Source organism: Geospiza fortis, unplaced genomic scaffold (assembly GCF_000277835.1).
Source record: "Geospiza fortis unplaced genomic scaffold, GeoFor_1.0 scaffold286, whole genome shotgun sequence".
NCBI classification, from domain to species: Eukaryota; Metazoa; Chordata; class Aves; order Passeriformes; family Thraupidae; genus Geospiza; species Geospiza fortis.
The window spans coordinates 156,797-170,621 of NW_005054444.1; the positions used below are offsets into that span (position 1 = coordinate 156,797).

Genomic DNA, 13,825 nt, shown 5'->3' on the forward strand with positions numbered 1-13,825 from the left:
AATGCCGGTCAAATTAGGGATGTCTTAACAGTGTTGTGAACCACTCATGTGCCTGAATAAATGAGATATTCAGCATGTTATGCAACAAGACATCCTACAGGAATGTCTTTACCAGCCCCTTTGTATACATACAAACATATTCATGTGAGTGTGTGCATGCTATTGTTAGGGATTCAGAGTTACAAAGAAGGATACAGAGTTGATTTTTTGCACTGGCATTTGAAGAATCTTGGCATGGTGAGATTTTGGGACAGGTAAAACTCTTACCGGCACCATAACTGAGGCAAAGGGCTCACTGAATTCTAAGTCACCATCCACTGTTGAAGCAGACTGCTGGGGGTTTTTTGGTGTGTGAAAATCTGAGTTGGGATGTAGTGTGTCTGTGGTTTTCCACGTTAAATGGCAGCCTGTTATGTACCCTGGCAGATGGGCAAAGTTAACTCCAGGGCAGCTGGACTGTTCACAGTTCCTCTCAGCAGTCTCCCTACACCCAGAAGGAGAATTTGTGTTGTACTAATGTGGAGCTCCAGGAGCATCTTGTAATGCTTCCAGTCAAATCAGTGGAGCAAGATTAAATGAGGTGGGGTAAAAACAAACCTGGATGAATGCTGAAGGTAGCATTGAGAAGTGTCTTGTGTGGATTGACAAGTTTTATTTTCAATAAAACTTTGTATTTAGGCTCTGTCTAAGTGTTCTGTGCTTCATAAGCATTCATTAACTCAAATGTAAAATATTCCTTTTTGCCTGCACTACCAAAACCAGTTAAATTCTTCAGTTCCTAGCTTAGGCTTATTTTTCTTCTGCTACTTTTGTTGTTTTTCTTTTGTTTTGCATTAATTTAGTCAATTTAAGCCTTGTCTAATTCCTAGTGATTTAAAAATAAAATTTATATTCTAGTGCCTGTAAATACAGCAGCTACTTGTTAATAACAATAACAGATTTGTACCATTTTTTTAAACTATATGTTGTGCCAAAATAAACAAGGCAGACATGGAGAAGTCTGATTTGACCTCTTCACTTTATGGACTTTGCTACTGCAGGCCATAAAAAATTATGTGGAAGTAGGGCCTCTAATCTAACAAATCTTGGCTGCCTGTAGGTTTGTATATCTGTTTTTCTCTTTTCTTTGTCTATTTTTATGCTCTTTGAGGTTTATTTTTGAGACCTTTATCCTGTGGGCTCCATGGCTTCAGAGGAGACATCAAATCATTCAGATTTTGAAAGACTTGTTTCCATAAGAAATGAGGTGAAAAAGTGGGGGGAAAAAGTTATTAGGTATAGATCACTTTAAAAGGAGGTAAAAGAGATAAAAAGCAGTAAAGCAAGAAAGGGAAGGTAGAAACCCCCAAAAGGATCTGTTTTAGAATCAGAACAAGGTACAAAAATACGTATTTTCTCAGAGGATCACATCTTTTCAGGCTCAGTGTGCTGGTGTATGGTCCTTGCTATGGAACGTTTTAACAAGGACAATTTTCCTTTGCTAGATCTATTCACACTACTATTGAAGAGCTGCTGAATGATAACCCAGCAGTTCTAATTCTCTTCAGCATATTAGCAGGCTAATTGTTTTTATTATTAATAACTGAATACAGGGTCATGGATTGGACTCTTGTATGTAAAGCAGGTTCATATAGTTGATATAATTTTGCAATATAATCTTACAGATACCTTGGAAAAATAAAACAAGATTTTATTGCAACAAGGAAGAAATTACATGGAAATATTTACTTCCCAAACTCTTGCAAAAAAGATAGCTGACAACAGTACCTGTTAAAGACTTCATCAATTTACTGTGGAAAAACCCCCCATCTGATTTACTTTCTCTTAAAATATGGTTTGTAAGGTGACTTGGATGATGAGGTGAGGGACATGATACTGAGATCATTGTAGAATTTGTTAACCATCTCTCCTTTTAAACCAAGTAACCATAAAAAGAAAAACTGAATTTACTCTTAAATTTAGGAATTATATTTTGGCATTTTTAAAAATTAAGCTGCAGCCAGAAGAAGAAACCTTGTGCTAGAAATAGAGCTTCAGAGGATAGTACCCATCAGTGGTGTTTGCCTCAGCTGGGGCTATAAAGGGCATGCTTGTGTATGTAGCTTTCCTGTATCTCTGTTATTTACTCTTCTGCATTGCAGATTCTTTTTTTTAAAGAAGTTGGTAAGAGCTACATAAAATCAAGGACAAATTGAGTACTGCATGATTCATCCCTATATATTGTGTCTATGTGAAGAAGCAGCAGTAATTGCTGATAAAAAGTCCAGGGTTTTGCCTAAAATACCATTTGATGTGTATGTCTACAGAATTTTACGGTATTTTATTACTGCTTTTTCCAAGCAAGGTGAACATTCAACAGTCTCCAATGGGACAGGATGTGACACAGCCTTCCTGGGAGGCAGTGAGGGGTTACTTACCTGCACTCAGCTATTAAAACTATCATTATTAAAAGCATGTTGGTCATACAGGCTTTAATTTTGGTGTAGGGTGCCTCTAGAACAGAGACTGTGGAGACTCTTCTAGGGAGTAGTGTATCCTTTCTTCCTCTCAGAGGTATATGGCAAGTAGGAATATGATGATGTCAGTATAAGAAATCTTCAGCTCCCTTTTTGCAGGTGCTTTCAGTGGGAAGAAATCCAATAAAATCAAACCTTGAAAAGACAGGGTATTTCTCTAAAATTAGTTTTGCATGCTAATAAAGGTCAGAAAATGGCACTTACGGCTCAAGTGACATATTTGTTTTTTAACAGTCCTTCACATTCATATGGCTTAACTGAAAATGGTGGCAGATATTCCCAAAATCCCAATACTCATTTACAAAATAATTATTTGAATACAAAGTGGTAAGTCAAATATTTCAAACATGAAAGCTGAAAATACAGCATAAAGATGGCACGGAAGTCTGTCAACAGTTCTCTGAAAGCTTTATGTCTGCAGATGTTGAAAATATTTTTTAATGTAGTGGTCCCAAATTTCAGGATTTCATGTCTCAAGATTTCCGAGGAAAGATTTCATCCCATATAAAAACCACAAGTATTGTACCTGAAATGAGAGGTTACAGAAAGGACTTTTATTTAAATGCATTTGAGAAGGACACAGTACTGGTATGGAAAACAAACATTGTGTTCAAGTATTTGAGTCTCTACCACAATACAGCAGTACCTTTTGCAAAGGAAGCTTCAACAGCCAGGCAAGTGCTCCCTGTGAGATAATAATCTTGTTTTTCCTAGTGCAGTTAATGCTTTGATCTGTGTGAGCCAAGCCAAAGGCAGAGAATTTGTCTGGGTGAATCCAACATGGAGACCTTCCTGTTCCTGGTCAGGGCTGCTTTCTTTGTGGCTGGATGTACAAATGACTGAACCAGCAGCTTAACCTCCATCCCTCACCTGAGATTGTTAGCTGTGCCTGTTTTGATAACCACATCGTTTTTAGGTGCTGCCAAGTGGCTGTAGGATAGTGGGTGTTTTTTTGAAGATCATTCTGATTTAGGGTTTATTCTGAAGCTGAAAAAATGTTAGTTAGAGATAGTATACAATTCTCATAAAGAAACTTCTATCTCAAGTTGGAAGGGACCCATAAGGATCACTGAGTTCAAAGGGCATCCAGATACAGTTTATTTCCTGCAGTAAAAAAATCAGATTATTCTTTCAGATACAAAGAGGATCCTGCTTGAGGGTGTTGCCCACACATAAGCTTGAATTTATGAAACTTCTCAGATCACAAAAAAGCTTATTTAAAGGGATTCTGTTTAGTCCAGTCTGCCACTCAGTGCAGGACTTTGCCTATGCTGGATGGGTTAGTGAGACTTTCTCTGACTGAGTTCAAAAAACCTCTGTGCTGGAGACTGTAGCATTTCTTCAGGAAACTAAGTTCAGTGTTGCTGCACCCTTCCTCCTGAATGTTTTCCTGGAGTCTAAGCTGAACTTCCCATGCCCCAATTTGTGGCCTTGCTGTTACTTGTTGCCAAAAAGAATGGTTAATCTCTGTTACCCTTGTAACTAATCTTGAAATAATGCTTGACTATGCTTAAAACACGCTTTCATCTTATTTTTGCAGCCTAAACCAGTCTGGTTCCCTCAGCCTTCCCCCTTAGATCGGGTACTCTAGGCCCTTCATTGTCTCTGTGGTCCTCCACTGCCTGGATCCTGGTTTTTGACACATTGCTCTTGAACTTGGGGACTCCAAACCACCCATGTTCCAGATGTCACCTCACAGGCATTGAGTAGAAGGAGGCAATAATCACACCAGCATACTCTGCATGGTATTGGCCACCAGCCAGGTGTCAACCCATTGATTGTGACAGTTTGAGGTCAGTGGTTTAGCCAATCTTTATTCCATCTAACAGTCTTTTTGTGTGAGCTCACTTTGAACCAAGAACGCTGTGGGAGGTGGTCTCAAAAACCTTACTGAAGTGAAGGTACACTGCATCCCTGCTCCTTTATCATTCCCAGTGCACTCATCACAGAAGGCCACCAAGCTGGTCAAGCATGGATTGCCCTCACTAAGTCTGTGCTGACTGTTCCTGTGTTTATCTTTGTGCTGTCTACATGGTTAGAAATGGATTCCAAGACTAGATACTCCACCATCTTCCCACTGGCTGAAGTGATACCAACTAGCTTGTAGTTCCCTGGTTTCCCTCTCCTCCTCCTTAAAAGCTGGCATAGTATTAGCACATTTCCCATTGGCAGGAACCTCCCCCAACTGCTGTAACTTCTCTTAAATTAAGGACAATTCCAACACTGGCCTACCCTACCTTCATTTCTAGGTGAATCCCACTAGAGTCAATGGATTCACAATCACAGATGTTTTTCCTATTTATTGTTCCCTATTTATGGCTTCCTTTCCAAAACCTTACTAATTTACACAGAGGTTTGGGACCAAATTTTGCTTGGGAAGACTGAGTGGTACCTCAGCCTTTTCCATGCCACCCCTCACTAGGTTGTCTCCCTCATCCACCGACAGACCTGCATTTTCTCTGGACTTTTTTGTGATTAGTATATTTGTAACTCTAGACTTTTTTTGTGATTAGTATATTTGTAACTCTGCATGTCCTTTCTCTTAGTTCCAGTTGAGCTCTTCCTGGCTTTGTTTCCAAGTACCTCTGCAAAGCTCTTATACTCGCCCTTTGCTGCCTTTCCCAGTTTCAACTTCTTACATGTTCTCCTTTGTCGTAGGAAAGCTCTTTGTCTAGCCAGCAGGGAAAAGCTTTTTGTACAAATTCCCAGTCTAACACTATGTGAACAGATTCCTTCTGCACATTTAAATCTATTACTGAGCTCTCATGAGCTTTTTCTAAAAATCACCTCTTCCCATTTATAGCAGTTTCCAAGGGAATTACTACTGACTTAGCAATTCCCTAAATAAGCAGAATTTTATTTTGAAGTCCAAAGTCTGGACAGCTCTCCTATTTACCTTCCCAGTCTTCCTCTGTACCCTGAACTCTTGTGAAGACTACAACCCAAGTGGCCACATTCAGGACCATTTTTCTCTGTAGGCAGGTCAAGTTCAGCATTACCACTCACTGGCCCTTCAGGATTTGAATTACACATAATTACTGACAGTTTTTAGGTACTTCATGGATTACATCCACTCATTGCATAAGAGTTTTTGCTCTGTCAGATGATGTCTGTGGAGCTGAAAACCCCTATGAGGACCAGGGTCTGGGAATAGGAGTAGTTTGTTTTCCAGTTGTTTGTTGAAAACCTCCTTTGCTTCCAAGTCCCTGAGATACTGCACACTTCACTAGATGCAGATTTGGAATTGTTTCTTTGCTTAAGTGTTCTGAACTTGCTGGCAGCCTCAGAATAGCCTCTCCTCTGAGAAGAAAGGTCAAAGTCCTTTCCCTGTTGCCTTCTCCCTTGCTTACCTCCTCCCTTTATATCTACTAAGTGACATATTTTCTAAGCACTTTTTGTGGCACTTATTTTCTAAGGAATAGTATTAGTCTTTCTAGTAAAACTGATCTAAAGAAGGGGGCCTTCATTCTGGTTTTATAGTGTTAGAAATGTAGCAGGAGGCTAGGCCAGGCTGGATAGCTTTGAGCATCTTGGTCTAGTGGAAGGTGTCCCTGCCCCTAGCAGGGGAGTTGGAACTGGATGGTCTTTAACATCCCTCACTCTTCAATACAGTTCTATGATATGCTAAGCTGGCATCTGTCCAGGAAAGAGCATTTCATTTTATCAACCTCATGATTATCTTGTCACCAACTCTCCCATTCATAGCCACCATCTCCCTGGTACTGAAAGAGCAGCATTAGCTCAGTCCCCATCATTACCGATGGTATGATCACGCCTGGACAACTAACATGAATTCCTTTGGCAATAAAACAGAAACCATCTTTGTTCCACTGGTACTTACTGAGTCTGTCTTCACAGTGCAGAACTTAGGCCTGCCTGTGCTAAGTTATAAACACTTGCTGGCATCTATGTTTATTGCAGGAATCCAGAGTTTAATGCTGCTAGAGAATCACCTTCACCAGAACATCAGTGAAGCCATTTTGAAAAACGAGTAATTAACTATAGTTTCAAGATTAAATTCCTGAAAGACCATAAACTACCAGCAGATTTGTTTATCCTAAAAGAAAACATCCATTTCATCCTTGTCTTGTGAAAGTGATAATCAATCTTCCTTTTCTTCCAAGTGTCCTTTCAAAGAACACTGTTTACAATGTGCTTCAGCCAGATCAGGATTCAGTTGTATTCTGAATGCTATCCTGGCCCTCATGGACTTCTGCCACAGCCATAAATGAGAATATATTGCACTTTCCACTGGCAATTTTAAGTTTCATGATATGTTAGTCCAAGGTACTACTGTGAGGTAGTTATTACAGCAAAACAACAACAACAAAACAAACTCCTTTTGAAATAATTTCCCAAAGTAAGAACAAAGTAATTTAACCATCTGAGAGGCTGATGCTGGAAGAAGTAAGACATCAGATTAGCATAACATTGTGACTCTGCCAGTTTCTAGGAAGTCTCAAACAACATTTCTGCTGACAAATGGATTCTGAAAGTAATTTTTACAATTGAATTTAAAATATCCCTTCCCTCATCATCTACTTTCATGATTCTGTTTAGAGGTTCTTTCTACAAGAGTTTATCATCATAACAGGTCATTTTCGTAGATGCCTCATTATTTTGTCCAATCGTGAAAGAAAAAATTCTATTCCTATTATTTTCTTATTTTCAAAAAGTATCAGAAAAAATTCACTTCATGTTAAAATTTGTAGATCTGCACTCCTGTATTCATCAATTCAGTTTTCAAATACAGCAATCTTCTCTATACTTGTACTTCAGACACTATATTTGTTTTGAACTCTTGATTTATAAGGTCTCTTAAATGTATCCATGAAACATCTTTATTCTGTACTGGAATATTTTTATCACAAATAGATTACTCAGTACTTCAGGTGATCCACAGACCTGAGATCTGTCACTAAATGTTGGCTACAGTAGTGACACTGTGCAAGAAGTGATGTGTCCTGAGTATTCACTTCTTTACAACTTCTCAGTCTGGAGGAGTTCCTTTCCCTCATAAATCAAGAGACAGCATTCAATGTATTTTGTGTGTATATTCTAGATGTTAACTAATGTCAAACCACTGTTTATGAATTCTCCTAGAAAGGTAACATTGCTCCGTAACCACATTTTAAGTTCCTCAGGTCCTTGGTCCATTTCAGTTAACAACTGTTGATTTTCTTACGTCAAAAATCACCTGGAGGTTTGCTGCAAAGCTGTTCTGCAGGGCACATCTTGCCATGTAAGTAGGACACGAGGTTTTAGAATGCCTCCTGTTTCTTTAAATCACTTGCCAAAAGATTAAATCTCATATACTTACAACCTGGGAAATCTTTAAATGGTTATGAGGTTGAAATCAGTTAATGAAAGGTAAAGCTGAGAAATATTATGTGGTCTGTCAGGACCCGAGCAATGCTGATCAGTTTTGCCTATGACATTTCATTAGTTACTCACTGAACAGTTACTCTGTTACTCAAGTTTACTCTACTGTTCAGTCATCCTGTTTAGAGATCTAATTCAACAAGATTATATTAGAGTGATTTTTAGTTAGGTTTAAACTTCCGTCTTTGTTTTCATCTGACTGAGAGTCAAGGCAAGTAGAACATGCACCGATAAGAACTCAAGAAAAGGAAGTTTTTGGTCATAACAGGATCCCTTTCCAGTGTTTCCTGTGTATATTTTACATCCTGCTCTGCCTTCATCACTGTTGTACCTTTTAATGGGATTAACAGTCATGAAAGAATTTGGGATTAACAGACTGCTTCTTTATATACCCTAAGCAGAAAGCTCAAGATTTGTAGGGACCAACTGTAAAGCAACAGCATGAAGTATCACATGGACCATTTTCATCTGCACACAGCTAGAAGTCAAAATCAATAGCTTCCAAATAAAAACCAAAATTTAAGTGAGGAAAACCTAGTTGCTAACACTTCTTATTCTTAAACTAAGAGCAGACCATGTCCAACAGTGACTAGGGGAAAAACATAGAATGAGAACTGCAACGGTTAGACACTATGGGGATAAAATACTTGATATCAAAAAAATGGTAATTGAGAAAGCATATTTAAGGCACTTGTCCCAATACCTGTGGGTCGTTTTTTTTTCCTAAAATTTATCATTCCCATGTTTTCGTAAACTGTCACAAAACAAGACAGACACTGTGTGGTAACCAGGATGTTTCTCTTCTTCAAGTTAATCAGGCCTGATACTTACTTTCAGGTAAGGACTATATGATCTTTAAAGGACCTTCCCAATCCAAATAATTCTATAATTCACTAAACAGTGCTGCAGGTACTCTATGCAGAGCATTAAAAAATGTTTAAAATACACAGCCTGCATTTGCAAAATGAAACCACGATTCTGAATTATTTCAACACATACATTATAATTTACTATTTTCTGGATTTATTTAATGCAAAAGTCAAACACTCTGCAATAAAGAGCACTTATTTCTTGATTTATGAACCATGTACTAAATAACACTTTCTCAAACACATAAAGTATTAAGAACTTACCTAAGCATGGTGCTAGCCAATATACTAGTGAGTAACTCAAAAATTTGTCATAGAAACAATCTGCATGTAATGAAAACGCCAGTGCTGGGTTAAATATTGCTCCTGTGAGATTTCCACCTGCAACAAGATGTAAACAGCATGACATCAAACCATATTTTTAAATACTTACTTCAAATTCTAATGCATGATACTACAAGAAATCTATACCCTGCAATAAAATGAATTAGCAGAAACAGTTTGAACAGGTAAAACTCTTCTGAAGTTATTCACCTGATGACTCAGTAAACAGTTTAAATGTTTTCTCAAAGGCTTTAAAACATATGAAGGGTAAGCTAAAACTTCCTTTATCTCTTTCTAGCAAATATTCTTTAAAGAGATAGGTCTGGCTAATGCTGAATGTTTCTATTGATAAAACTAGAAGCTATTTCTGTATCACGATTTTAGAGGAGACAGAAATTACATAAGCCATTACATTATAGCGTGTCACATGAAACACATATGCAAGTTAAAAGAAAAAACTGTCAAGTAGTGTTCTTGCTAAGCTGACCTCTATACTTTCTTAAAAGAATACTAATATTATTATATGAATATACCGAATGTTAAGATTTTCACATGGTATACAAACTGTGGGAAAACTCTATATGCTGTTCAAAGAAAATAGAAGCAAGTGCCACTCCACTGCCTTGTTGAAGTAAGCCAAGCATCTTTCCTTGCCTCTGATTTCAGATGTAAATGAAGTTGCCTAAACATTTTCTAAATAACAAGATCCAAACATGTTACACTGGGGAGTAAACTGTAATTACACTGCAGATGAACCTGGAGCTAAGTGTGTTTAATTCTGACATGTGTTGTTCCTCTCATTGCAATGCTGCAGAAAAAGCATTACTCATAGCTAAATTACCTGTATTCCTGTACTGTTAGCTACTAACCACCCCCTACCTGTTTTATCTATTAACCTATTACCATAAACTATTCTATAATTGCATCTGTATAATTCCTTACAGTTTACTCTTGACTCCTCCCCAAATAGGCTTGTATGAGCTTTGAACTTACCCTTTGTACAAATACCCTGCTGCTGTAATCCTCATTTGCTATGACTGTGCAATCATTTATCCAAAGTTTCAGTAAGGTCTTTGTCACTCTTCTTCAGTATTTCTCTTTCCATATTCTCCTTATTATTTCTTTCACTATTATTACAGTTAAGGAAAATTTTAGTCTTTGTTTGCCTACTCAGTTTACTGTGGTTTTGCACATGTTCTCAAGAACAAGTCAGATTTACTGTGCAGTCTGTTTTTCTGCACACTGACATATTAGCAATGTCCACGGTTGCCAGGAAGCCCAGCTACAATAATTTACTTTGCTTTAATCTGTTTATGACTCCACTGCTTCTGCTGTAATATCCATAAATGTACAATTGAAAGCAGAACTTCACTCTCAGGATGCAGTTGATAAATATTAAGCATTAGACAGAGTTTTAACTGCTGTTTTTCTTCAATATTCATTACTAATAATTACTGGAATATCAATCATAGGACAGGGGCAGCACTATAATCTTACTTAAAATTATTCATTTAGCCCCTCAGTCTGTGTAACAGAAAAGACAAATTGTTTTATGGCAGAAGAAGTGTAATCTCTTTGATGTGGTGTGCATAAAAACTTTAAAAGGGAAAGTAATGCCACACAGTGCATGAGAAAGTATTTTTACGTTTTTGCCTTTATTAAAGGCCAAAATTGGGAAGAAACACAGAATTAAAAATGTGTATGTCGTTTGTACCTTGATATGTTAGGTTCAGAAAAATCTAACCAATTTCATATGATTCTGACCTAACTGTAATGCTGCCTGTAAATGAAAAAGCCCTCAAAAGGTATCTTTTTTAACACCTGAATAAGTACTCTCCCAAAGGAATTATACAAAAATATTCTTTACCATTTGTATATGGTCTGCATTCTTAGCTAATGAATCATTATTAAGAGTAATATGTAAAGACATAATGTTCTTTTTTTGGTCTTTATTTAGTAGAAAACAGAGTGAAGCAGTATTGGAGCTTCTGTGTGCAGTATGTACTACTATAAAAATTTGGTTTGTGTAGGATTAAATGTAAAAAAAAAATATTTTTAAATATGAAAAAGTATAAGAAAAATTCAAGTAACAGCTTCTGATTTTGAAAATGCTGTATAACCTGATGTTATTTGTTGGAGTAAGGTGCATGGCAGATCTATAAACAGTAAACTAAGAGGTGCAGAAGATTTCCTGAGAATGATCCAGACCTCAGCTAAATTATGCATCTGTCTGTCTTCTCAGCCTGCAGATGAGAACTCTCCCTGCTGCAGGCCACTATTTGCGACACCTGATTTGTAAGTGACTCTCCCTGCTGTGTGTAAGCAGCAGAGGCGGGACAGATGTGGCTGGGGCTATGCCATGGCATCCACAGGATATATGGGATATGTGCAGCAGGCATCGTCCATGGCCACTTACCAGGCTCCTCATTAGCGCCCCAGCCACGACAGGATCTCAATACCTGTATATTTTTATAGTAGACAAGCAGATTGTAGTTTTAAAGAAATGCAAAGAAAAACGTCCAGGCAACACAGGGTGTTGTGCACACGATGCAAAAGAGGTCTGAGGTTTCCTAGAAGTACGTGCAGATCGATTGCACTGGGGAGTCCCAACAAGCCCAAGTTTATGGCACAGAAGGGCACTTGGTACACTCAGCCTTCACGTGGCACACTTGGCCTTCTCGTGCTAGGAAAAGATAGGAACCTGGCCAATGACACTGGGAATGAATTCTTGGTATGAATGAGCTAAAACAAAGGCAGTGTGACACGTATTATTTTATATGACTGTTCGCTAAGCAGGAGAAGAATGTTAGCAATCAGGAATCCAGATTTCTATGCTTGTGGAAGAGGGAGGAGGATATTTGGCTACACTTCCACCAAGCAACTCAGAAATATATTTAATGTCCTCAAATGCACTGACACCCAGCTTCTGCTTTTAGAAAGTAGTTCAAATTGCTAAGTTAATTTTCAAAATTCCCCAATGACTTTCATCTTTTAGGTATTAGCTAATCTCAGCTAAAGAAAATTAGTTAAGATTTTTACATTACTACATCTAAAAATGCGACTGTACACTGTTCTGGATGCTGTTATGTTAAATAGCATTAATGCAGCTAAGCCTTTAGGACAAAGCATCAACAACATCCTGGATGTTTGCAGGTAAGAGAAGTGATCTCCCTCTCTCAAAGGGATTTGGTGATTCCCTAGATGACTTTTTCTGTGGTGGGGGCAGCAGCAACAGCAAGAGTTCTGTAATCACCTCTTTCACTTCTCCAAGCTACACAATCTCCTTGCCAGTAGGAAAAGGACTCGCAGCAGGGCAGTCCTCAAGTGACCTAACAACTCTAGCCACTACAGTGGGGACAAGAGGGAACATCAGCAGTCAGAAGAAAGAAGTTCAGACTGACTCCTCTCACTTCTCCCTTCCCATTGGTCCAGAGAGGATGCACAGGTGACAGCTCTGGGAAGCACGAGGTGACTAATCAGGTAGGAAAGGCTACCTATACGGGCACACCTGGCATTACAGACCAGGGAGGCTCTAATAAAACAGGCACCTATTTTTTCCCCTCTTTTTTTGCATTTGATCTCATCAGGTATTATTTCTGTATGCATTCCACAAATAACCATTCCCACTTCTGATTTAAGGAAGTAGTTAAATAAACTGCACTGATATGAATTATGCATTATTTAAATGCAGAGCTTCCATATTACCTACCAGTCTGTACCCTGGTGTTGCACAATCAGCACTTTCTCCTGATGCAGCCAGCGGTGCTCTCCCAATGTCACTTAGTAATCAGAGCACATAGTATGAAATCTCTCATGCTGTATAAATAGTTGGATTATGAAACAATCCTTCACTGAGATATTTTAACACTTAACCATATGTACTTGCAGACCTGACATCACTCTAACTGCATAACTCATTTCATTCTTAACCCCATACCTGCCTGGAATGCAACCAGGCAAACTTTATATAAACACCAAATGAACTCTGCATACATAGGACGACACAAAAAGAAATCGTCAAGGAAAGTGTAATTTAAGAAAAAGCATTTTGCATCTTAACACTTACAAGAAAACAGTAAGAACCCCTTCCATTACAACTTTATTGCAGGAACAGAAGAAGAAAAAGCAAAAAGACTAACCTGCATACACGAGCATGGTGATAAGAAGAGCAATTAAATGGACTCTGTATTTGGGATTAACGCTTTCGGCTTGCAGGACGGCCAGCTGGAAAACGACAGAAAAGAGCAGTTCTATGCAGAACGCCTGCATCTCTGTAGTTTGCATGGGGCTGCTGCAGCCGTGTGAGAGTGCTCCAAGATGTGGCTCTGCCATCTCCAGACTCCAGATAAAGTGCATGAACACTCTGGCGAGCACTGCAGCCACGAACTGAGCGGCGATCTTGAGTCCCCCCATCCTGGGCGAGGTCCCGCCGCCCCACATGGGCTGCAGGGTCCCGCAGGGATTGCATGTGCTGCCGGCGAGGCTGAGGCCGTGCAGGACGGTGAAGCCGTAGGTGAGGGTGAGGGCGGTGTGCGGCTTCGGCTCCACGTTGCCGAGCAGGCTGAGCTCGTTCGTGCAGGCGCAAATCTGGAAGGTGCTGAACATCTCCACAAGGAAAGCGAAGAGGAGCGGGCGGGAGCGCAGCCGGCGCCGGGCCAGCCTCCGGCACAGCCCCACGGTCACCACGACGCCGGACATCAGCAGCAGGGAGCTCCCGACCCCACCGACAGCCCA

The 13,825-nt window shown here is 39.2% G+C and overlaps 1 protein-coding gene across 1 annotated transcript; it reads right to left on the minus strand.

The window, feature by feature from the left end:
- Nucleotides 1–2,901: 2,901 nt before the first annotated feature.
- AQP11 (aquaporin 11) lies at nt 2,902–13,822 on the minus strand (the record flags this gene model as incomplete). The annotated part of the gene is made up of 3 exons (XM_005427417.3): nt 2,902–3,042; nt 9,032–9,148; nt 13,231–13,822. Coding segments are annotated over 3 exons (762 nt in total), but the record flags the coding sequence as incomplete, so codon positions are not given.
- Between the last annotated feature and the right edge of the window lie 3 nt (nt 13,823–13,825).